This window comes from Aethina tumida, chromosome 5, assembly GCF_024364675.1.
Source record: "Aethina tumida isolate Nest 87 chromosome 5, icAetTumi1.1, whole genome shotgun sequence".
NCBI classification, from domain to species: Eukaryota; Metazoa; Arthropoda; class Insecta; order Coleoptera; family Nitidulidae; genus Aethina; species Aethina tumida.
This window is the reverse complement of record NC_065439.1, coordinates 19,591,859-19,614,286: the sequence shown is the minus strand read 5'-3', so window position 1 is coordinate 19,614,286 and position 22,428 is coordinate 19,591,859. Positions and strand designations below refer to the sequence as shown.

The 22,428-nt window shown below is 32.5% G+C and overlaps 7 protein-coding genes across 7 annotated transcripts; 2 read left to right on the top strand and 5 right to left on the bottom strand.

Moving 5' to 3' along the window:
- Window positions 1-9,634: 9,634 nt before the first annotated feature.
- Window positions 9,635-12,171, bottom strand: LOC109596196 (uncharacterized). Its single transcript, XM_020011694.2, has 4 exons — window positions 11,395-12,171; window positions 10,577-10,710; window positions 10,326-10,524; window positions 9,635-10,275 (listed from the first exon to the last, which is right to left on the bottom strand). The coding sequence occupies exons 1-4, from the start codon at window positions 11,471-11,473 to the stop codon at window positions 9,746-9,748; spliced, it is 942 nt and encodes a 313-aa protein (XP_019867253.1). The 5' UTR covers window positions 11,474-12,171; the 3' UTR covers window positions 9,635-9,745.
- Window positions 12,172-12,644: 473 nt separating this feature from the next.
- Window positions 12,645-13,779, top strand: LOC109596172 (peroxiredoxin-2). The gene is made up of 5 exons (XM_020011668.2): window positions 12,645-12,804; window positions 12,857-12,923; window positions 12,976-13,117; window positions 13,168-13,538; window positions 13,589-13,779. Exons 1-5 carry the CDS (start codon window positions 12,772-12,774, stop codon window positions 13,672-13,674), a joined length of 699 nt encoding a protein of 232 aa, XP_019867227.1. The 5' UTR covers window positions 12,645-12,771; the 3' UTR covers window positions 13,675-13,779.
- LOC109596173 (GDP-fucose transporter 1) lies at window positions 13,771-15,587 on the bottom strand. The gene is made up of 6 exons (XM_020011669.2): window positions 15,346-15,587; window positions 15,021-15,219; window positions 14,615-14,840; window positions 14,267-14,559; window positions 14,012-14,215; window positions 13,771-13,961 (listed from the first exon to the last, which is right to left on the bottom strand). The coding sequence occupies exons 1-6, from the start codon at window positions 15,414-15,416 to the stop codon at window positions 13,947-13,949; spliced, it is 1,008 nt and encodes a 335-aa protein (XP_019867228.1). The 5' UTR covers window positions 15,417-15,587; the 3' UTR covers window positions 13,771-13,946.
- Window positions 15,588-16,169: 582 nt separating this feature from the next.
- LOC109596194 (TBC1 domain family member 7) lies at window positions 16,170-17,355 on the bottom strand. Its single transcript, XM_020011691.2, has 4 exons — window positions 17,128-17,355; window positions 16,609-17,068; window positions 16,425-16,554; window positions 16,170-16,365 (listed from the first exon to the last, which is right to left on the bottom strand). The coding sequence occupies exons 1-4, from the start codon at window positions 17,315-17,317 to the stop codon at window positions 16,267-16,269; spliced, it is 879 nt and encodes a 292-aa protein (XP_019867250.1). The 5' UTR covers window positions 17,318-17,355; the 3' UTR covers window positions 16,170-16,266.
- A 21-nt stretch (window positions 17,356-17,376) lies between these two features.
- Window positions 17,377-17,819, bottom strand: LOC109596181 (ER membrane protein complex subunit 6). The gene is made up of 2 exons (XM_020011678.2): window positions 17,674-17,819; window positions 17,377-17,623 (listed from the first exon to the last, which is right to left on the bottom strand). The coding sequence occupies exons 1-2, from the start codon at window positions 17,792-17,794 to the stop codon at window positions 17,412-17,414; spliced, it is 333 nt and encodes a 110-aa protein (XP_019867237.1). The 5' UTR covers window positions 17,795-17,819; the 3' UTR covers window positions 17,377-17,411.
- A 207-nt stretch (window positions 17,820-18,026) lies between these two features.
- LOC109596182 (uncharacterized) lies at window positions 18,027-21,365 on the top strand. The gene is made up of 10 exons (XM_020011679.2): window positions 18,027-18,156; window positions 18,212-18,499; window positions 18,553-19,235; window positions 19,285-19,686; window positions 19,742-19,872; window positions 19,923-20,365; window positions 20,413-20,559; window positions 20,617-20,773; window positions 20,826-21,025; window positions 21,077-21,365. The coding sequence occupies exons 1-10, from the start codon at window positions 18,078-18,080 to the stop codon at window positions 21,262-21,264; spliced, it is 2,718 nt and encodes a 905-aa protein (XP_019867238.2). The 5' UTR covers window positions 18,027-18,077; the 3' UTR covers window positions 21,265-21,365.
- On the bottom strand, window positions 21,362-22,202 carry LOC109596203 (uncharacterized). Its single transcript, XM_020011698.2, has 3 exons — window positions 22,053-22,202; window positions 21,673-22,004; window positions 21,362-21,611 (listed from the first exon to the last, which is right to left on the bottom strand). The coding sequence occupies exons 1-3, from the start codon at window positions 22,090-22,092 to the stop codon at window positions 21,405-21,407; spliced, it is 579 nt and encodes a 192-aa protein (XP_019867257.1). The 5' UTR covers window positions 22,093-22,202; the 3' UTR covers window positions 21,362-21,404.
- Window positions 22,203-22,428: the final 226 nt, after the last annotated feature.

The window sequence follows — 22,428 nt, the reverse complement described above, 5'->3', positions numbered from 1 at the left end:
CAGAAAATTTCTGGTAATTTATTCATTTAAAAAGGAAAATTTGTGATCTGCGCATCACTGACTTAATTACTAAAATTGTCTTTAATCATAGGACATCAACATTATTTATTAATTTGTTCAAAAATAACAAACAATGTACACTAACTAATTTACAAAATATAAAAACATTACGAGACCTAAAGGAGATCTAATAAAAGAACAAACAAAAGAAATTTCTTGTAAATTAATTATTTAAAAAGGTAAATTTGTGATCGTTGAGGTCTAAAATCATTTAATTAATTAGTGAAATTGCCTTTAATCACAAGAATGTTACCTCTCTATATTGATATTGAACCAGGGGTACTTACCATTATTAATTATTTGTCAAAAAAATAATTAAAAAACTACTAACTAATTCACAAAAATTAAATAATTAAAAATTTACACTAACTAATTAGCAAAATATAATAACTATACGACGTCTAAAAGAAGCCTGATAGAAGAACAAACATAGAAAATTTCTGGTAATTTATTCATTTAAAAAGGAAAATTTGTGATAATTGTGGTCTGCGCATCACTGACTTAATTACTAAAATTGTCTTTAATCATAGAAATGTTACACCTCCATCTTCATGTTGAATCTGAGTGATCCTGCCAACATTATTTATTAATTTGTCCAAAAATAAGAAAAAATCTACACTAACTAATTTACAAAAAATAAAAATATATACGAGACCTAAAGGAAACCTAATAAAAGAACAAACAAAAGAAATTTCTGATAAATTATTTATTTAAAAAGGTAAATTTGTGATCATTGAGGTCAGACATCATTTAATTAATTACTAAAATTGCCTTTAATCACAAGAATGTTACCTCTCTATATTGATTTTGAACAAGGGGGTACTTACCCTTATTAATTATTTATCTAAAAAATAATTAAAAAACTACTAATTCACTAAAATTAAATAATTAAAAATTTACACTAACTAATTAACAAAATATAATAACTATACGAAGCCTAAAAGAAGCCTGATAGAAGAACAAACGTAGAAAATTTCTGATAATTTATTCATTTAAAAAGGAAAATTTGTGTTAATTGTGGTTTACGCATCACTGACTTAATTACTAAAATTGTCTTTAATCATAGGAATGTTACACATCCATCTTCATATTGCTGGGTGTTCCTGTCAACATTATTCATTAATTTGTCCAAAAATAACAAAAAATCTACACTAACTAATTTACAAAAAATAAAAATATATACGAGACCTAAAGGAAACCTAATAAAAGAATAAATTATTTATTTAAAAAGGTAAATTTGTGATCATTGAGGTCTAGCATCATTTAATTAATTACTGAAATTCCCTTTAATCACAAGAATGTTACCTCTCTATATTGATATTGAACAAGTGGGTACTTACCCTTATTAATTATTTATCTAAAAAATAATTAAAAAACTACTAATTCACAAAAATTAAATAATTAAAAATTTACACTAACTAATTAAGAAAATATAATAACTATACGAAGCCTAAAAGAAGCCTGATAGAAGAACAAACATAGAAAATTTCTCGTAATTTATTATGATGTACCTGCCAATATTAATTATTACTTTTCTTAAATAATAATTTAAAATCTATACTAACTAATTCACAAAATATAAAAACATATACAAAACCTAAGAGAAGACTAATAGAAGAACAAACAAAGAAAATTTCTGGTAAATTATTTATTTAAAAAGGTAAATTCGTGATCATCAAAATTAGCCTGGTCCACAGAAATGTTACCCCTTCATTAAAACACAAAATTAATTTTTTATTGCTATAACTATAATAAAAAAAACAACACGGACTGATATACACAATATGCTCATAGAATAGTACAGAAAGAAAATTTCTTGTAATACTTTTATTTAATAAAAAACCATCTAGACTAAGGACTAGATGGTTTGCATCACAAAAATTGGCTTGGTCTTCGGGTATCTCCTTCAATAAAATAGGATAATTTCTGTAGATCTCCATCTTCATAATGTGTGATCAACAAAAAAAAATCACAGGATACAATAGGAGAAAAAAAGAAATTATTTATTTAAAAAGTTCGTGGTCTAGGTGGTCCGCTCATCACTGAGTCAACCATCAAAACTGCCTTTGTCCACAGAAATGTTACCCCTTCATTAAAACGCGATAATTTCGGCGGACCTCAAATTACTGTGGCGTGGCGTTCGGGGGACGAACCACCACCTGAAACAAAAAAATAACCAACAACGTAAAAACGCAGTCCTAAAAGTCGATGCTCAAATCAATTAAATGAGTTCACCACCTGGCATCGCAATGCCGGGCCGTAATAAAATGTTGGCATGTAGATGGCAGCGATAAAGCCGCCGCATCAGATAATATAAATGTGTGTTAAATGTGGCCACGTGCTTACGTTTCGGTGGTCGGAAGGGGAAGTGGTCTGGGGCCTCTCGCACAAACAACTTTTCGAACCCATCCACCATAATCACTACGCGCTGAGCTTCCGAGCTTCGCAACCCGAACACACCGCCACGGTGTGGATAAAAATTGTCGGGCTGCGTAATTTCGCAAGGCATTGTGCCGCGTGAATGTGGGCCCGCCGAAGTCGGTGATAAAATTGATCATTATATAAATGTAAAACGCACTGAATGGGAAGTTCAATTAACGTCGCACAAAAAAGGGATAAAACGGGCGCGTCACAAAAAGCTTCTCGTCTCCACCGTCGTACGTCCTCCATTGAGCGGAGATCAAACATGTTCGGTGGAACGAACGTTTCGGACGCGATCGGCGGCCCTTTCAAACGGCCGTCCCGATTTCGATTCCCTTTTAATCGAATATTCGTCGCCACTTGCCGTTTTCTTAGCCCCGGGCGCCGGGAGTTCCCGCAAATCGGGGGGCGGCTATTGTTCGATTCCAAAATGGCGCCAACACAATCCAATTTGTCGCGGATCGGTCAATTGGCAATTGGGTTTTGTGATGCGTCTTGATTAAATAAAATGTTGGCTGATTATGGGGACGGGGTTGGCACGAAAAGCACAAAGCACCAGGAAAGTTGCTTTGTTCAATTTTTATTTCGTTATTTTGTTTTTACGCTTCCACGTCAAGTTGTTTAATTATACGTTCATTTGATCCGGGTGCGGCGAAGCCGCGTGTATTTTTTTTTTATAATAAAGAACAATTTCATAAAATAAACAAATTCATTTAATTCGGCCATGGCATTTTGTCACGCGAAACGCGAGTTGTGACATTCTCCATCATAATAAAAGTGGGAACATAGCGGGTAGTGAAAGCACATATTTTTATTAATTTCCACTCCATTTTTAACAGTATAGCGGTAATGGTAAAAATAAACGCTTCACTCAAATGAATGGTTTTACCAATACACTACTCGAAAAATCTGCCTGGCGGCTCCCTTTTATGAAGCTTTTTTAATATATCAAGCAAATTATGCGCTTGGATATAAAACGCGGCTTTATCATAAATTGCAATATTTTCAGAGTGTGTATATGCATTGATAAAAATATAAACTAACTTTGCGATATTAAAGGGCGCCCACCGCTTTAAATCGCTCTATATTGCAACATTATTACTTGGTTGTGTAACATATTTTCATTATTCAATCCTATAATTATAAATTCTGAAAAATATTTTTAAGAGGAAAATACTATTTTTACTTAACTTTTTTATGATGTTACAGAAAATTAATAATATTTGTTTCTATATATTTGTTTGTATTTACTTTCTTTCTCATAAATAAAGGACAAATATTTTGAAAAAAGTATAAAGGTATTGCTTTTTCTTTTTTTATATTAAGAAAACTTCTTAAAATACAGTTAAAAGTTTAAAATTAAAAAGAAATTAATAAAATTTAATTAGTGATACTCTTAAATATTTGTACGTTTTACGTCCCTTTTCAAAACGATATTAAAATTAAGGGAAAATAGTTTTAAAAAAGGAAAAAGTTTCGTGTTATTACATAATTTTTGATTATATTAGGGGAAGTTCTTTTATATAATACAGCTAAGTGCTTAATAGAAATAAATAAAAATTAGTAATATTAAAAACCAAAAATGTTATAAAATTAATTTTACCTTAAGTATTTTTAAATTATTTACTTCTATATTCAAAATAAAATTTAAATTAACAAAAAGTTTCAAGTTACTACATAACTTTTGGTTATATTAAGGAAACCTCTTGAGAACAATATAGCTAAGACCTTAAGATAAAAAAGAATTAAATAAAAATTAAAATAATTAAAACTAAAATGTGACAAAATTAACTTTTTATTAAATATTTGTAAAGTGTTTCCTTCTATTTTAAAAAATTAATTAAAATTAAGAGTAAATTTTTTGAAAAAAAGTGAAAGTTTCAAGTTACTATATAACTTTTGGTTACATTAAGGAAACCTCTTTAGAACAATATAGCTAAGACCTTAAGATAAAAATGAATTAAATAAAAATTAGAATAAATAAAACCAAAATGTCAAAAAATTAACTTTTCCTAAATATTTGTAAAGTGTTTACTTCTATTTTAAAAAATTAATTAAAATTAAGAGTAAATATTCTGAAAAAAGCAGAAAGTTTCAAGTTACTACATAACTTTCGATTATATTAAGAAAACCTCTTTAGAACAATATAGCTAAAACCTTAAGATAAAAAAGAATTAAATAAAAATAAGAATAATTAAAACCAAAATGTCACAAAATTAACTTTTCTTAAATATTTGTAAAGTGTTTATTTCTATATTAAAAAATTAATTAACATTAAGAGTAAATTTTTTGAAAAAAAGTGAAAGTTTCAAGTTACTACATAACTTTTCATTATATTAAGGAAACCTCTATAGAACAATACAGCTAAGACCTTAAGATAAAAAAGAATTAAATAAAAATTAGAATAATTAAAACCAAAATGTTACAAAATTAACTTTTTCTTAAATATTTGTAAAGTGTTTACTTCTATTTTAAAAAATTAATTAAAATTAAGAGTAAATATTTTGAAAAAAGCAGAAAGTTTGAAGTTACTACATAACTTTTGATTATATTAAGGAAACCGCTTTAGAACAATACAACTAAGACCTTAAAATAAAAAAGAATTAAATAAAAATTAGAATAATTAAAACCAAAATATCACAAAATTAACTTTTTCTTAAATATTTGTAAAGTGTTTACTTCTATTATAAAAAATTAATTAAAATTAAGAGTAAATATTTTGAAAAAAGCAGAAAGTTTCAAGTTACTACATAACTTTTGATTATATTAAGGAAACCGCTTTAGAACAATACAGCTAAGACCTCAAGATATAAAAGAATTAAATAAAAATTAGAATAATTAAAACCAAAATGTCACAAAATTAACTTTTTCTTAAATATTTGTAAAGTGTTTATTTCTATTTTAAAAATTAATTAAAATTAAGAGTAAATATTTTGAAAAAAGTAGAAAGTTTCAAGTTACTACATATCTTTTGATTATATTAAGGAAACCTCTTTAAAACAATATAGCTAGGACCTTAAGATAAAAAAGAATTAAATTAAAATTAGAATAATTAAAACCAAAATGACACAAAATTAACTTTTTCTTAAATATTTGTAAAGTATTTACTTCTAATTTAAAAATTAATTAAAATTAAGAATAAATATTTTGAAAAAAGCAGAAAGTTTTAAGTTACTACTTGATTTTTAATTTTATTAGGGAAACCTCTTTAAAATAATACAGCTAAGAGCTTAAGATAGAAATGAATTAAATAAAAATTAGTAATATTTAAAGCCAAAATGTTACAAAATTAACTTTGAAAACTGTTTTCATTTATAAATTTAAATTGAAAACAAACATTTTTAAAAAAGTAGAAAGTTCCAAAAAACTACTCAATTTTTTGATAATATAAAGATAAAATCTAGAATCAAGTCCAAATTGTTTATTTAAAAGAGAACAGAAATTTTGAAAAAAAAAATTAATTAGTCGTCTGTTAATTTTTTTATTTTTTTGGTCGACCTTTAGGTTTTATTTTTTAATTAAAACCAAATCAAAAACATTCTATTTTAAAATCATGCCTTTATCCACTAAATTATAACAATGCACATCCGAACGACAAAATGATTGATGTACATTTTTCGTCAAAGCATTTTTCCATTGCGGACTTGTTTAGCACGCGGTGTTTTTTTGTGGAATAATTAGAGGACTTCGCCAGACATTCCATTAAAAAGTATTTCGGATGAAATCCTTTCAGTTGGCGGGTTCGAGTGTGCGGGGACGCAGCCGAGCGAAAAAGTTATTAAGGCTAAAACTGTGTGGATGTGAAAGTGAACCGCGAAATAATATGGCGGAGTTTATCCGCTATCCCGCGGGACCCATTCCGAACGCGAAATAGTAATGCATTTTCCTTATATAGCGTTTTTTATTATGTCTATCGCTTCGTTTCACGACGGTGCGAAAATGGCGACAATCTCCGATATTGTTCGTGTGGGAATGCCCTTCGAGATATATTGTTCAGGTAAACTGCTTCCTGCATGTACCGGCCCCATAAATATGAATAGACTCATCCGGCCCACTGCCTACCGGATTTATCACTTCAGTATACGCGCTCCTCTGGAGGGTAAACGGAGCTTTTCCCCTCCCTCGGCACTTTTTTGACTTTGCTGAAGTTTTAAGATACCATGAAATTACTAAATCTACTTAGTTGTGTCTTATTAATGGTTTGCTTCAACTCAACCACAGGGCGTCAATGTTTTCCCCATTCTATTCATTAACTACTTCTTTCTAATTCTAGTTTTAAAACAAATTTGGCTTTTTCATTATCACACTATATTTGGACTTCGTGTGAACGTGGTGAGAAATGCCACGACCAAAACATGGTTCCAATAGTTGTTTTTGAAAGCGGTTGTGTACGAAAAATTATAATTCGACGTTACCAAAACCGAGAGAAACAAGAAGAGATGGCTAATAGTTTACGACAAATAAATCAATAACAACTTGAAACAAAATCAATTAGTGGATAATTCGAATGTCAAAAAACAATCCAACTGAAATGAAAGCTAACCTGAAGGAAATGAAACTAACTGAAATTATTTCAACGACTTTGGCAAGATGGTTAGGGGATGTCTTACCCCAGACTTACAAGAAAAATTCTGCTAAAAATATGACTTGCTTAGAATCACATTCACTGAACCATAGAACAGATGAGTCTAAATTTAATTTATTAAAAATGATAGTTCTTCTTATGTTACTATAGAGGAAAAACTACACAAAAAGTTTGTTATACCCACAATGAAAAATATGGTGGCGGTTCAATTATTTTATACACTTCATTTCTTCTGGTGTAAACCCTCTTAAACTGATTTATTTACAGGGATGTATTAAACCACAATTTGCTTCCATATATTGAAGAAATGATGCTCTTAATACCTGTGCTTCAGCATGAAGACCATCCCAAACACAAATCCAAAATTGAGAGAGATTAATTAAATGATCTTGCCATCATCATTTTTTGGAATAATTCAAGTTACCCACTTCAAAAAGATACGTAGTATATTTAGATTATTACTGCAGTTCTTTTGTCTTTAGAGGTATCGGCCCCAAAGAAAAATCATCAACAGTATGGCGACGTCAGCACTATTATCATCTAATTTGATTTGGTACGAATAAGTGTCACAAACCAGACACGATGCATTAATAATATGAGTGATTGGTTTCCAGTTTAACGATATTAGCCTATGGCACGTATGGACAATTAAATTCGGGCGCCATGTAGCGGACACGTATCCGTTGTCATTTAATGTCCTCCGTATGGCGGTACATCGAACACGAGGTATGGATTTAGGAAACTCGATGTCGGCGAACGAACATCGATGGCCGTGTCAATATTTTAGCTCGTAGCCGGCATCCGGGGCCCTGACACCGTGGATAATCCATCACGATTTACTGCCGTGGCGCGCTACAACGCTATTTACAACCGTTCTCCTGCATCCCGACATGCGGATGACCGTGTTCCAAATCATAAAATACAATTTTACTATTCTCCGCAATAAGCCTGGACCAATCAGGTGTCAGCGTTTGCCCTCTAGATGCTCGGATACACAACGACTAATGGCCGTTTCTCTTTTTATTGTTTTGTCATTCGGTCGGGTCCAAATCCAATCATTATTTATCAGTGCTAATGCCGATTCGGACGCGGAAACCGCCGCACAAAGAAATATTTCATGGGAGGAATAAATAACCAGACACGGCCACCATTAATTGACTTTGATAACGGCCCCAACATATTTTTTGTTTTATTGAAATTTTACATACTTTTATACGGATTGATGGGACAACGGGGAAATGAACACGGAAATACAAAAAATATGTAACTATGAAAAAAAACCAAGAAGCCTTACTAGAAAGAATAAATAGCATGATCTTTAAATAGTACCACACTAATGGTCATGGAACAGAGTGGACGGAGAAGAGTTTATGTTACTATTGGCGACCAATTAATTTAGGTTTTTCCTCTTGTAATGCCATACATTCTAATCACAATTAGAGAGCAAACTTGAGGCTATTTGTGTGTCAGCGTCTCAAATTTCCTGCGGCAGGTGCCACCCCACCCCGGAGCCGGCGGGTTAATCTGTGGGGTGTCCATTGAGGCTTTTAATAGACGAGCACAGATTAATTCACCGATCTTCCCATCCGAAATCGCAGATGACTGTAAAAGTCGCTCTGGGACCTCGACCCTCGCTCGATACGTGGAATGATTCATATAAATTTGCCGGACGAAAATTGTTTATTTGTATTTAAAGTGCGCTCAGTGGTAAATAGATCGTTACATTATTCCGTGTTAAAAGTTTGGCTGGGTGAACGCCACATTGGTTGGGATTTAAATTTACAATTCAATTTTGGTATAAGTTAAAAATAGTAACGAAAACAAAAGGCACTTCCTTTTGATTCGCGTTTTCTATTACCGGCGCTCCGCAACTCGTAGACCGTAAAAAGCCCGATGAGCTTTTATTTGACATTTAGTGGCGATTTCAAGCACTACGTAGCAATATTGGCCAACCACGACTCTAATGATGCCGCTTTTTCTATGCCCACTTGTCTTTTTGCTTTTTTATTTGTTCTTTTTTTTTTGTCCGTTTCCTAATTTTCTATTTAAACTGCTACAGAAATCATTCAATGGAAACTAATTTATGTTTTTTTCTTTTTGCAACAAATTCTTTTAAATTATGAACACATTTTTTTTCTTAACTTTATCACAGTTTACTTAAATAATTAATATTTATTCACACCTCAAATTCAAACAATTATATTTAGAAAAATGTAAACTTTATTTAATAATTAATATTATGATGATATAAAATATATCGTATGTATTTTTATCATATCATTTATATCAGTAATGACATTTGTGACAGTACTCTTAATTTTAAATAACTAACTATGAAAAAAGTTCATAATATTTTTAAATATTTAAAAGTTTTCAAATTCTCCTCTAGTAGTCCCATCTATTGACATCCTTACCAATACCTTCATTTTCTATTATTGCGCCATCTATGAATAACCAGTCAAACTAATGGGTTATTAAAACAGGAAATTTCAATTTCACAAGAAATTTAAATGACTTACTTAAATTTTCAGAATACATATTTATGATTATAATTGAAAATAATATAAATAAAACATAAATCATGTACTTTATTAAAAAATATAAATCACAGAGATATTCAGTCCTTTTTCGGGACAGCAATAGGGAATAAATACCAGAAATTCATAACAATAACTCCTCTCAAATTCGCTCTTGTGGCTGCGCCACAATTTTGGTCGGCCTCATGTATCGCATCGATTTGCTCCTCCACTTTCTAAAGTGATAACACAGCCACACTAACAAGATCGGTATAAACAGGACGCACGGTATCAAAAACAGCAGCAACGAAATGCCCTCCTCCTCGTCGACTTTCGGAATATCAACCACAATAGTTTTGTCGAACCTCCCCATTCCAGTTATGGCAACACAAACGTAAACCCCACTGTCCGAATGTTGGGCGTTGTAGATCTTCAACTTGCTCAAATTCACGTCCCTGTTACTGTACGAGGTGATGTTGGAGACGATGTGGCAATAGTACAGTCCGTCTTCGTTGAGTACCGACTTGGAGTTCTGCTCGCACCTTTTGAACCAAATGATTTTCACAGGAGCCGAGAGGGTGACGTTGCACCTGATGATGAAGTGCATGGATTTGTAGGCTGGCGTGTACACCAAATCCAAATCTACCACGTCGTCCACCGTCGTGTTCATGTCATTTGAAGAAGTGTCGAAGTCTGCAAAAATTGGAGTTTATTGCGAAACCACAATATATCATGTGTCTTACTTCTAACTTTAACATCGAAGAGTTTCTTGATGCGTCTGTTATCCATGCACCTATAAAGGCCGGCATTACTCTCTTTAACGTCCTTAATGATTAGGTTGCCCAGCCCAGAAAATTCACTTAAGGACCTCCATTTCTTGCTGGTACCTATGTCATTAGCGTTTTCCGTATCACAGTCGTTATAGTCATTGCTTTCGCAAGGCTGAAACTCTATGATTTTAATAGTCATATTACAAATATTTAAGATACCATACCAGTTGATCCCAAGTGATTCCATTATTAACAGGATTGTGATGATTGCTATGAAAATCCTTGCAGATCAATGAGATATTCTTTCCTGCTTTAACTTCAATCATTTTTACCACCGGGATCACATTTTTTCTGACACCTACGTGCGAAAACATTCGATAGTTAATAATGATTTACATTTACGTAAATTTTGAGGTCCGACGTTTTGTATATGCCATATATTTTAAATATAAACTATTGATACTTATTTTATCAATGGGTTTTCAACAGCAAAAATAAATGAAAGATTTATAGCTACAACGGATAAATAAATATCCGTCGTTTTGTTTACGTGTCATTAAGAAAGAATCTAAATGCCTGAAACATATCAATCCGTTTAATCGACATTTATAAACAGTATTATCTGTAAAAATTCTAAGTCAAGTATTTATCAAACAGTTATATTTAGAGAAGATGACAATGCATAGGTATGTTTGTGAACATAATTTTATTGCTTCTATTTATTTATTTTAGCTCAAATATGTTTGATTATCAATAAAAGTACTGTTTATTTTAATCGAGTTGTATAGCAAGGGTCAACACGTGCAAACGTGTGAGTTACCACCGTTTGTAAATACACATTTATTTCAAAAATATTTTATTATAATAAATATGAAAGTTAATTGTATGAATTAAATAATAATTAAAACGACAATTTTATCTAAGTGGAACCGCAGTATCCGGTGAAGTCTAGATATGATTCTAGAAAAATTGTGTATAATTTATGTGCAAATAGCAACATTATACCTAAAAAATATCGAAAAATTAGTAATAAAAAACTTACCAGAATGTCTTTTAGAAACACAGATTTGAGAATATATTGTAACGAGGACAAGGATGGCACAGGGTGAGTTAAATTTCATGTTTTCATATTAAACTGTTACAGAACCGGCGCCGCGACGAAAACAATGGAGACCGAAATTTCCGCACCATATCACTAAACTATCGGTACACGGTTTAAAGAGGGAAATAATCGATTTATTTTAAATCGTTGGAGTCTGTGTTGGATCTCCCAATCCAAACATTTACTTGAAAACGTCACAACAAACAGCGGCGAAATATATTTTCAGTTGGGTGTTTGTATATTTACGAAGTTGCCTTTATATTATTATAACAAATTAACGTTGATATATAATCGTAATATACGGTCTGCGGGTGTTTTCGTTACGCTCGTTAGCCAACCCATTAATTGGACTACTAAATACTTTTAATCTAATCTGTCGCTTCACAGACACGGATTTTTTTCGCATGCACGATTCTAGCACTTATGTATGAATTGTTCAAAGGTGCACTACTGTATTTTATTGTCGCTGAGTAAATACAGGGGAAAATAGATAAAACGTGATAACCGCAATCGATACTATTATCAGGTCGGGTTTACGAATTAATCGGGCTGATCATTTAACACTGTCATATCAAATAATTCTATAGAAATCAAACGGCTATATCTGGCACGCTGTTCAAACATCGACGAATTATTTCATTATGCATGAATCAATCGATTTTTCACAGTTGGGTGCTTTTATAATTCATATTATAACTAAATATTGATCGCATCAGTAAAAGTGTCTCTTATTTTTTATGGTTTAACATAAAGTATATTTTAATGATTTATTAAATAAATTTTTTTTATTAATTAGAATAAAAAATAATCTACAATAAAACGATATTGTTGTTTTAAGACAGCAGCCTTTTGGTGTAAGCAGTCAACTTTAAAATATATATTTGGTTATCAATAAACAAATAATATGTGTTAACTGTTTGTAATTAAAACAAAATAAATAACATAAATATTGTTAAATATATTTTTTAGCATACACATGGTGTAACAAAAAAATAATCATATAAATGTATTATTAATGTATTTAAAATGTTGATTCCTTTTTTTGTTGCATGTGAGCCCGGATTCTAATAATGATATTCGTAATCACAAAATAAAGCACAAAATGTAAATTCAAGATATTAAATTTATACACATTAAGTTAATTTTAATTGAACTTGTAATTCTCATCCAACAATAAAGTAAAAAAGTTTAAAAACTTCAACATAAATCTTATTACATCACATTCCGGTCCGTGACATTGATGAGTTTAACCTCAAAAATTTCGTAACTTGCAAAATCACTTATTTTCCGCCGGTTATTCAAATAAAATCAGTTAAAATGGCCAGTTTGTTTTCTTCGTTGATCAGAAAGGTAACATGCTGCAGTTGGTCGAATTAAATTAAACATTATTTTTGGATTTTAGGCGCCCCAATTGATAAAATCAGCTGCCCCGGTTGTCAGGTGCAATGCCGTCAGAACAATCTCCATGAGTAAGAATTTGTAACATTTACGTAACAGTTTTTACATTCTGCTAACACATAGGCCATTGTCTCGCGTCGCCGCAAGTCCAACATCCTGCTCCAGATTTCAGTGGGGTCGCAGTGGTGAACAACACCTTCAAAAACATCAAGCTGAGTGACTACAAAGGCAAATACGTTGTCTTAGTGTTCTATCCACTAGACTTGTAAGTAGTAACTGACATAACTGAGATAAAACACTAATTGTGACTTTTAGCACATTTGTCTGTCCAACTGAGCTCATTGCCTTAGACGACAGGATTGAGGACTTCAGGGCATTGAATGCAGAAGTTATAGGATGTTCGATTGATTCCCAATTCTCTCACTTGGGTTGGATCAATACCAAAAGATCTGAAGGTGGTTTAGGACAGATTAGGTACCCACTTCTTTCAGATATCAATAAAGAGATTTCCAGGAAATATGATGTGTTGATTGAAAGTGAAGGCATTGCTCTTAGGGGCATGTTCATTATTGACCCAAATGGCATTTTAAGGCAAATTACTGTGAATGATTTGCCCATCGGCAGATCTGTTGATGAAGCCTTGAGGGTTATTGAAGCACTGCGATTTGTAGAGGAACATGGAGAAGGTATGTTTATTTATTAGTACTACTTGCAGGTTGTAAATTTGTTTTTCCAGTTTGCCCTGCCAATTGGAGAAAAGGACAGAAGACCATCAAACCAGACCCAGAAGGTTCAAAGAAATATTTTGGATCAGTGAATTAAATCTAGTTGCATTTTTTGAAGTTTTTTGGATGGGTTCAGAAGGACCAAATTGATATTTGTTTGTGCAGTTGATATTTTTAAATAAAATTTATGTGATTGGTTAAATATTTTTATTTATAAAACACAGTTCAATATATTCAATAAAGATGGAACAAAACAATGAATAAAATTGGTATTAAGATGTAATCAAATAATATCACAGGTAGTTTTGCCTAAGGAGTGGACATTTTAGATAAAAGAATTATATCTCGGTACCAATTAATACTGGCGCCTCAAAAAAAAGTGGGCTAAAAAAATGTTAGTCAAACATTTCAACAATTTAGAGTAAATTTTATACTCTATTGTATGTAGGTGTTGCCCTATGTTTTTTCTCCATATCCAATTGTTTCACCCTTGCATAACCGGCGGACCCAAGCAATATTATCATGTTGGAGGTCCACCACAGTAATGATTTTGTTTCTTGGTACCAGTATGTGGCCAGGACTGTTTGGGCACATGCTTTGGCAGTACCAGAGATATTATGGGTCAAAGCTGATGTGAACTATAACAAATTTAATGTAATTTACGTGCTGAATATTTTTGAAATAATTACCTTTATTTGTAATGAAGTGAAGAAACCAATGGCAAATCCAAATATGCCCCCTATCACCATAATGGTCCAAAAATACGAATCGAAAATGTCCTTATAGTTAATTAATTGAGTGATTTCACCATTGACTATCATCATTGGTATGAACAAAATTGTGGCATATACATTGTTGGCATATGATAACGCCCAAACTTCACCATTTACTTTTGGCAACACCCTTTTGGTGAATATTGAAAATAGTGAAAGGGATAGAGATCCTAATATGCCAAACAATGTTCCCATTACTGATAAACTGCCTAAAATTATTAAAATATGAGAATTAATTTTAATTTTTGATCATTATTTTATTACCTGCAATATTTTCTTGGTCTACTCCTAAATAGAAACCAAAAATTATCACAAGGCAGAAAAAAATACACCTTTTTGATGTTTTTTCACCCAAAATTAAATAAGTCAAGCAGACATTAAAAATTGTAGTCAAAGATCTTCCAATGTAATAAAATGCCACAGATACATATTTTAGGCACAAATTATTTGTTGCAATCATTGAGGTGAACATGATTGAGACTGGTGCAATCTGAAATAATGGAATTTTTATTTTCATTCTCAAAAATTAATTGTGGAAATTCGTAATGCGTTTTATTTTTTATTAACGTTGTATTGCATTGGATTAATAAGTTTTGATAGGGATTATCACTAATATCTAGCAATAAAAAGTTGCTAATTTTGTTATTATTTTGCCGAATAAATAACTTACGGCCTTAATCGTGTACCAATCCCAAACGTCTGTATCAGGAAAGTGAAATTTATCAGGAAACATTTTGCTGAGCTGTTTTTTGAACAAACAAATGAACACAGTAATTAGTGTTTGTGTGAACGCAATGAACATGGGTGCATCCAAATTTATATTGCTCAGTAATGTTTTGTTCACGAAAACCGTGCATATTGAGACAAACCTGAAATCAAATTTTAAAATAAGCGCCACTCATTTGTTTACTATGCCAACTCCACATAAATATAACCTCAAAAACGAAAATATATTTTATAAATTATCTTTCTTTAAGTTTATTTCTGTTACTGACCAGTAGCCGGAAACCACAAGGAAAATAGTCACGTATTTTGCTAACAAACTTTTCGATTCGTGTTCAGTCATTGTTTCGTGGCATTCAGACGAAAATGGTAACGTCAGCTAAGTTGCGGTACTGTAAAAACACTGCGATATGAATTCTATTTGTATTTACATTATTATCAAAGAGAATTCATAAATTCGGCGAAATATACAATCATTATCTACAATTACACCCAAGAAACCATAAGTTTACAAACATAGAACGATCTATGACATATACCCCATAGATAAAAACATAAATAGATAAATAATTATAGTTATTTTATTTGAAGCTAATTTGTCCTATATTGGTTAAAGTATTCAAATTATGAATTGGGCAATTTAATTATTTAGCAAGAAATATTTTACTATAGTAATTTAAACTGGACATTCATATTTATTTAATTAAAAAACCACTTCATCAACGCCGTTTTTTCTGTTAATAATTCATTTCGTGTTATTACTGGTTGTCGCCATATCATAATAAAAAAGAGATGCAGTATTAAAATCCTGAATCCACCAGTTCTTGAAACATGTATCGGTATTTGAAGTTACCTTATTGGCTAGAGGCACGCCCCAGTTCCCCTACCACTGAAACAATAGGTCGACCGCATGCGCGAATGTTGGAACCAAATAGAAATGTTCAAAATTTATTTATGAATCGAATTGGCGAAAAGTGCCTCTAGGAAACATGTGAACAAAATTTTTATTGAAATTTTACATAAAGCTGTTATTGCTTAATAGTCCATTTTACAACATATTACCCTTCTATCACGAGAATTTCGTTATAACACAAGGTGAAATAGATAAATCAATATATTTCTTTATAAACGTAACATAAACAATATAAAAACGCTCTTTTTAGGAACTAATGATAATTGTACAAAAATTTAAATCACTTAATAATTCGCACGTCCACTACCAAATGGGTACCGTACTGTTGCCACATATCTATCGATTTGTTGGCGATCACATCCGCTATTTCATCAGAAATCTAAAAGACACGAAAATAAAATAAATAATTATAATAATTCATAGTAATTGATACGTTACTTCTTTTACACACGACAAAGCTTCATTCCAGTCGTTGCATTTGAGTAACTTGGCCTTGTTTATCATTAAAAGATTAGCGGCGACGAAACATAGTATTTTTAATGAACCCCCTACAAATTTATCCCAGATTCTGCAATAAAAAAATTTTAATTGATATTCTTTTAAAGTTTAATTAGATAATTACTTTCCCAAAGCAGTCTCGTTTAGAATTCCCGCAAAACATGAATAGAACCATTTCTCCATGGGCAAATTATCTAATATATTGTTGGATTCAAGGTATTTAAACAGTGCTGGATCTTCCTTTTGTAATAAACTATAGACGCCTTCCACAAGTGCTGGTATATCATTCTGAAAGTCCAATATTTTGAGGTAGAAATTCTTGGATAACCAATATACATCAACATCGTCATCAAAAAACTGCATGAAAACTTGACTGATTGCAGAAAACCCCTTATCATTGAACAAATTCAAATCGAACGTTAATTTGCCGGTCTGCAGCAGCCACATGACAAGAAACACCTGCGACTTGGGCGTGGAATTGTCCACGAGTTTCATCGCCTTCACGGCGTTCATCAGATCCGCATACTCCTGCTTCCTTTGGTTCATTATGAACGGATGTGCTTCAACATGCACGGGCACCACATCTGAAATAGGAATTCGAATTGACCGGCACAGTTCAGCCAACGCTGGGTGAACAATTTACCTAACAGCAGTTTCCATAGCAAGTTCCTGTAAGCAATGGGAACGCAAAATGCGAGGCAGTACTGCTGCAGCTTCCTCCTGTCCAATGGTTTGTCTTTGAGTATGATTTCGAGCGATTTCTTTTCTTCGACGCTGCGCGAGGCGACTTTTTCGTAATAGGCAGAACGAAAATTTCTTTCGTCGGTCGCCATTATTTACCAGCAGCGTTGCCAACGTGACTTTGGTTGGGTATTGATTTGATTGAAACTGGTGGCTTTTTTATGAATTATTTTATTAATAAATTAGCTAATATACATGGACCATGCCGTAGAAAAAAGTCCAGAATAATATGTACGTGAATAGTTGGCCATAAATGCTATTGGTTAACAGGGGTTTACGTGAGATGAAGTATTTGTTCCATGTACTGAATCCTGCCTTTCCTAAGACCATTAACCATAAACTGACCACTGAGAATACGAAGAAAAATGCGCCGTACAAGCCCGTTAATCCCAATAAACCTAAAAATTAACGTTAATAATATTTACTCTTGCATCCTGCAAAGGTTTACCTGCTGTGCAGCCTGAAAGTGCGGCCATAGACGTCCTACAATACTCTACCACAGAAAAATTGTTTCTAATAGCGACATCGCTGTAAGGGATGTTTGGACTGTTCTTTGATTTAGTCGACATTTTATACTTTAATCATTAATTAACGTTAAACGACGAGTGTTTACATTGATTTGATGAAACGTCAAATATTACTGGCTAAAATTTTCACCTATAAAATTTTTTTCATGTCATGTTTAAAGCACCCAAACAGAAAAATAAACTAATATTTATGGGTGCATAATAATTATTTCACAATTGGCTTCAGTTTCTCCTGTTTTTCGGTTAAGGAGTAGGCAACCCTCAGTACACTAAAGTCAAAGGGTTGTCAAAAAATTAGAAATTATATTGGCCGCTTTTTTTCAAAATGAGTGATACAAGTGAGATCGAAATAGTATGTTCACATCGAAAACTCAACAAAATAGAAGAGGAAAAAATTATTATTGGTAAAATTTGGTAATAGTAATTTTATTATTGACTCAACAAAACCATTCTTTTAAGATTTGGAAAGGAGCGCATATGCCCAAGCTCGCAAACGAACCATCCAAAACTTGAGAACGCCCACAATATCAGAAATCAAAGAAAATTTAGGCATAAATGTAGCCAATGTCGTTTTCGAAAACTGCCCTGAAGAGCAGCAAATTGAATTGGGACTTATTCCACCCCTTATCGGACCAGACGGACAAGCTTTATGGACATCACCTAGCGACCTTTTAATTGGAAAAGTATGCTTGAAGCCCCCACTTACTTCCAAGCACATCAAAGCTCTTACGCATCAAGGGATTTTAGGTAATATACCAAATTATTCTTCGATTATTTGTACAATTTGAAGTGAACGACAGAAATCGGTGCGAAAATCGAGAGGAAGTACTGGAACCAAATGGAGATGGAGAAAGAAGTGGCACTGATGGAACAGAAGGCCGATCTGATGTTCTGCTTCAAGAAGGAATTGCAAAAGTCTCTCGTGTGTCTAGGCGTCCGCCTTCAAGAAGAATGCCAGGCAAAGATTGCCGCTCTGAGTGATAAGTTCGAAAACGAGCTCAGACGCATGTTGCAAGCCCAGGAGCACATACTTAAGGACGAGCTGCAAAAGAAGTTCAACAAAATCTGCGACGTGCTGGTGCAACAGGAACGACACTGCGAAGCCACCATCAAAGAGGCGGTGGAGAAAACGGTCAGAGATATGTGCCAATTATTCATTGAGGATTTGGAGAAGCAGCACGCGCTCCTTTGTCAGTATTTCGGTGCCGAAATGAAACGTGTGCAAATACAGAATCACTACGAGGCGCAGTTGCGCGAATTGCATTTCTACAGACAAATGAAGAATTTGAAGCACCACCTGGAGTGCAGGAACGTGGCAAATATGATGTACGTGCTGTGTATGGAGAGGAGGAAGTGCAACACCGAGAAATTCAGCATTGAGGAATATTACAAGAAAGAAATATCTAAATTGAATGAAATCATTGACAAACAAGGGGAGGAAATAAATAAACTTCAAGAAGAAAGAGAAGAAAAAATATTAGGAGTTAGTCGTTTGTTTATCGTAATTCTTGAAGTTATAGTTTGAATTTCAGATTAATCTGAGGGAGAAATGCATAATGCAAATTCTCAAGCAGTTCCAGAAGTTCATAAACTTTGCTCTGCAAGCTACACCCACCCAAGCAGAGTTTCTCCTATCTACTGAAAAACTGTTGGTGATGGAACTGACTGATGCGCTTCAAAATATCAGAGAGGAAGGTGTTAATAAATTAAAACGTCGTGAGGAGCCACCTCTAAAGAAATGGAAACAGGGACCTTCGGCGACGTCAAGTGTTCATAGTTTGACGGCAAAGGACCACCATATGTGCTACAGAGAAGTTGAGCCTACGTTGAAGTTTTTGGAAATGGAAGGTCGAGGTGCTGACTTTGTTGTACCAGCTGTTAATTGGAATAATCTTCTGTACATAAGAGAAGATTTTAGAGATTTAGTTGCATCGGTAAGTTTGGAAATTTTCGTTTTCATTTACTTATTACTTTTTATTGCAATATTAGGGTGCTGAAGTAACTAGAGACCATGATCTTTGGAGTCCGGATGTGGAACTATTAATTCAGAAGTTCAGACAAGTTGCGGAAAATGTTCCTAAGACATACCGATTTAGTAGCGACGATGAACTCCCAATCTGGCAAGTAATTCGTATAATTCGACTCCCTTTAATGAAAATAAATTTTACAGCAAGAAGAGGATCAAACCTGATGAAAAATTGATAGTTACCTTCGAAATGGACAAGATAAGTGAAGAGGATGAGGAAGGAGAAATGGAAGAGGACAAAGAGGAAATTTCATGGGACTCTCAAGAAATATGCAACAAAGAAAACCTTTTTAAACCTTGTAAACCACCAGGCATATGCGTAATTGGTGATGCATCACAGGTTACTGCCCACATAGATTATCAGAAAATAGGAGAAGTTGAACAATCCAAAACGATTTTATCGGCTAAGGATTCTTTGGAGTTGTATAGACTTTCATTGGCGCATATTAAACATGATGAAACTACTGAATCTTCATCGTCACGCACGACTGAAATTTTAGACACGCAATATGATGATATCATGGACTACTTGAAATGGCTAGAATTAGATACTAAAGAACATCCAGAACCACCTGATTTTACAAAAGGTACATTAAATACTAACTATATAATAAACTATATAATAAATATTCAGTTACACAGCAGCCTGCAGATGATGAAGAAATTATTGCTGATACAACTAATGTTTTATCATATGAACATATATTAGCGCAAAAAAGACTCTCTGGTAAAGACGCTCCCAAACCCGACACCGTATCTGTCGCCACTAAATCCGGAAAAGGTGTTGTTTCAATGCTAAACAAAATGAAATATCGTCGTTAATTTTATTTAATCACAGTTGGGGTCATCATTACACCAGAAGCAAAACTTGCAATAGCAACAAAGGATTCCATTATTCAGGCTCAGGATGCTCTATGGGAAGAAAAGAAGTCGCGTTTGTCAGATGCAAAGGATTCGTTGGATCTTCTTATTGACCTCGAATTGAAACCCAACCAGTATATTATATAATTAGCATTAGAATTATATTTTCATTTAAATCTCTTGCAGTTCAAAACTGTTGACAACAAAATCTTCTCTGGAAATATTTAGGAAATCGACCACGTCCTTAAAAGTTTGTGGAAAATGCAAGTGTACTGGATTGAAAACTGTCTCTACTGTATCATTTTCAACTAGAGATAAATTAATGAATGTTATACATCCAATAGATAAATTATATGAGCCTGAAATTGAGGACAAACTAGAACCAGGTGAATTTTATATTTAATAACGTTTTAACGAACTGATGAACTTTTTTACAGATATTGTTAAGAAGAAAAAGCCGTGTATACCAAAGGTGGAACATAAATGTAAAATTGTTGGTGAAAGATATGGCAAAGAATTCCAACAGAACCCAGTTGAATTCACTTCTGATCGTATAAATTCTCTGATTTCTTTGATCAAAGATAATCCAAAATTACTTGGTTTATTTACTTCTGTAAGTAAATAATAAATTTCATAATATGAAGCTGGTTCCTAAATAAATTGGTGCTTTTTGTTATACAATTTGTAATGAATATCTAAATTAAAGTAATAAAAATAAAAAATCTAATAAAATTGTATTTATTTATATTTATAACACATAACAAATTATTTTGGTGGTAATCCCATTTTCTCTCTAATAATAAATTCAGGCAACCTTCTGCCCTTCCAATATCTTGGAATAACAATCTCATTTAGTTTGTTAAGCTTTTCTTCCACATATTTTTCAGCAGAGAATGCTTCTGCTTCTTTACACTTTTGCATTAAAATTGCTTGAAATTCTTTTTCCTTTTTCAATTCCCGCTTTTGTCTCAACTACACAAATAATTTAATTAAATAATAAGTTTTGTATATGTGAACCTGGTCAGAATCTTACCTTTGCCCACTCAAACTTCATTCGTTTCCTTAGTTTCCTCAGCTTATGCTTCTTCATTTTCTTTCTCCTAATAACTATAAGCCGTTCTGCATGTTTTGTAATGTCACTGTCACTGGTTGATGGTGCCTCTATGTGAAGATTTTGGAGAGGTTCAATTATTGAAGGGATGTAATTGAACCCCTTAGGGATATCTATTTTAATGTTAGTCAAAGGCGTTTGTACTTTATCATTTTCCTTGTAAATCCAATTGTTGGAAACGGCTATTTGTGGTAGAATTGAAACAACATTAGTTACATTTTGTGTTGACAAAAATCGGGAATTCGTGACAGAATCTGAAAAGAATTCGTGGGTTTATGGATTTACTATGGGTTTATTCTTACGTTTGATTATTCCAGTGAACAACCGTGTTAACATTGCCATTTTCACATTGAAATTTTAAAACTGAAAAAATTTAGAAATATAAGGTTAAGTGTCTCTTCTTCTTCTGACAATATGGGAACTGTGACATAATCTGTCACAAAAATGAAACAAATAAGTATATAACAAATAATAACCAATCTACAACAATCAATTATTATAGTAACTATTTAAAATGTTAAATATTTTAGCAATAGTCTTTTATTTAATGTAAACTATTAAAGTAATATTAATTTACTATTGTTGTTTTTTACAGAAGTAAAAAACTAATATATTCTTGTTCTATATAAAATGTTACATATATTTTTCTGAAATGGAATTTTTAGGTACGCGTTTCCA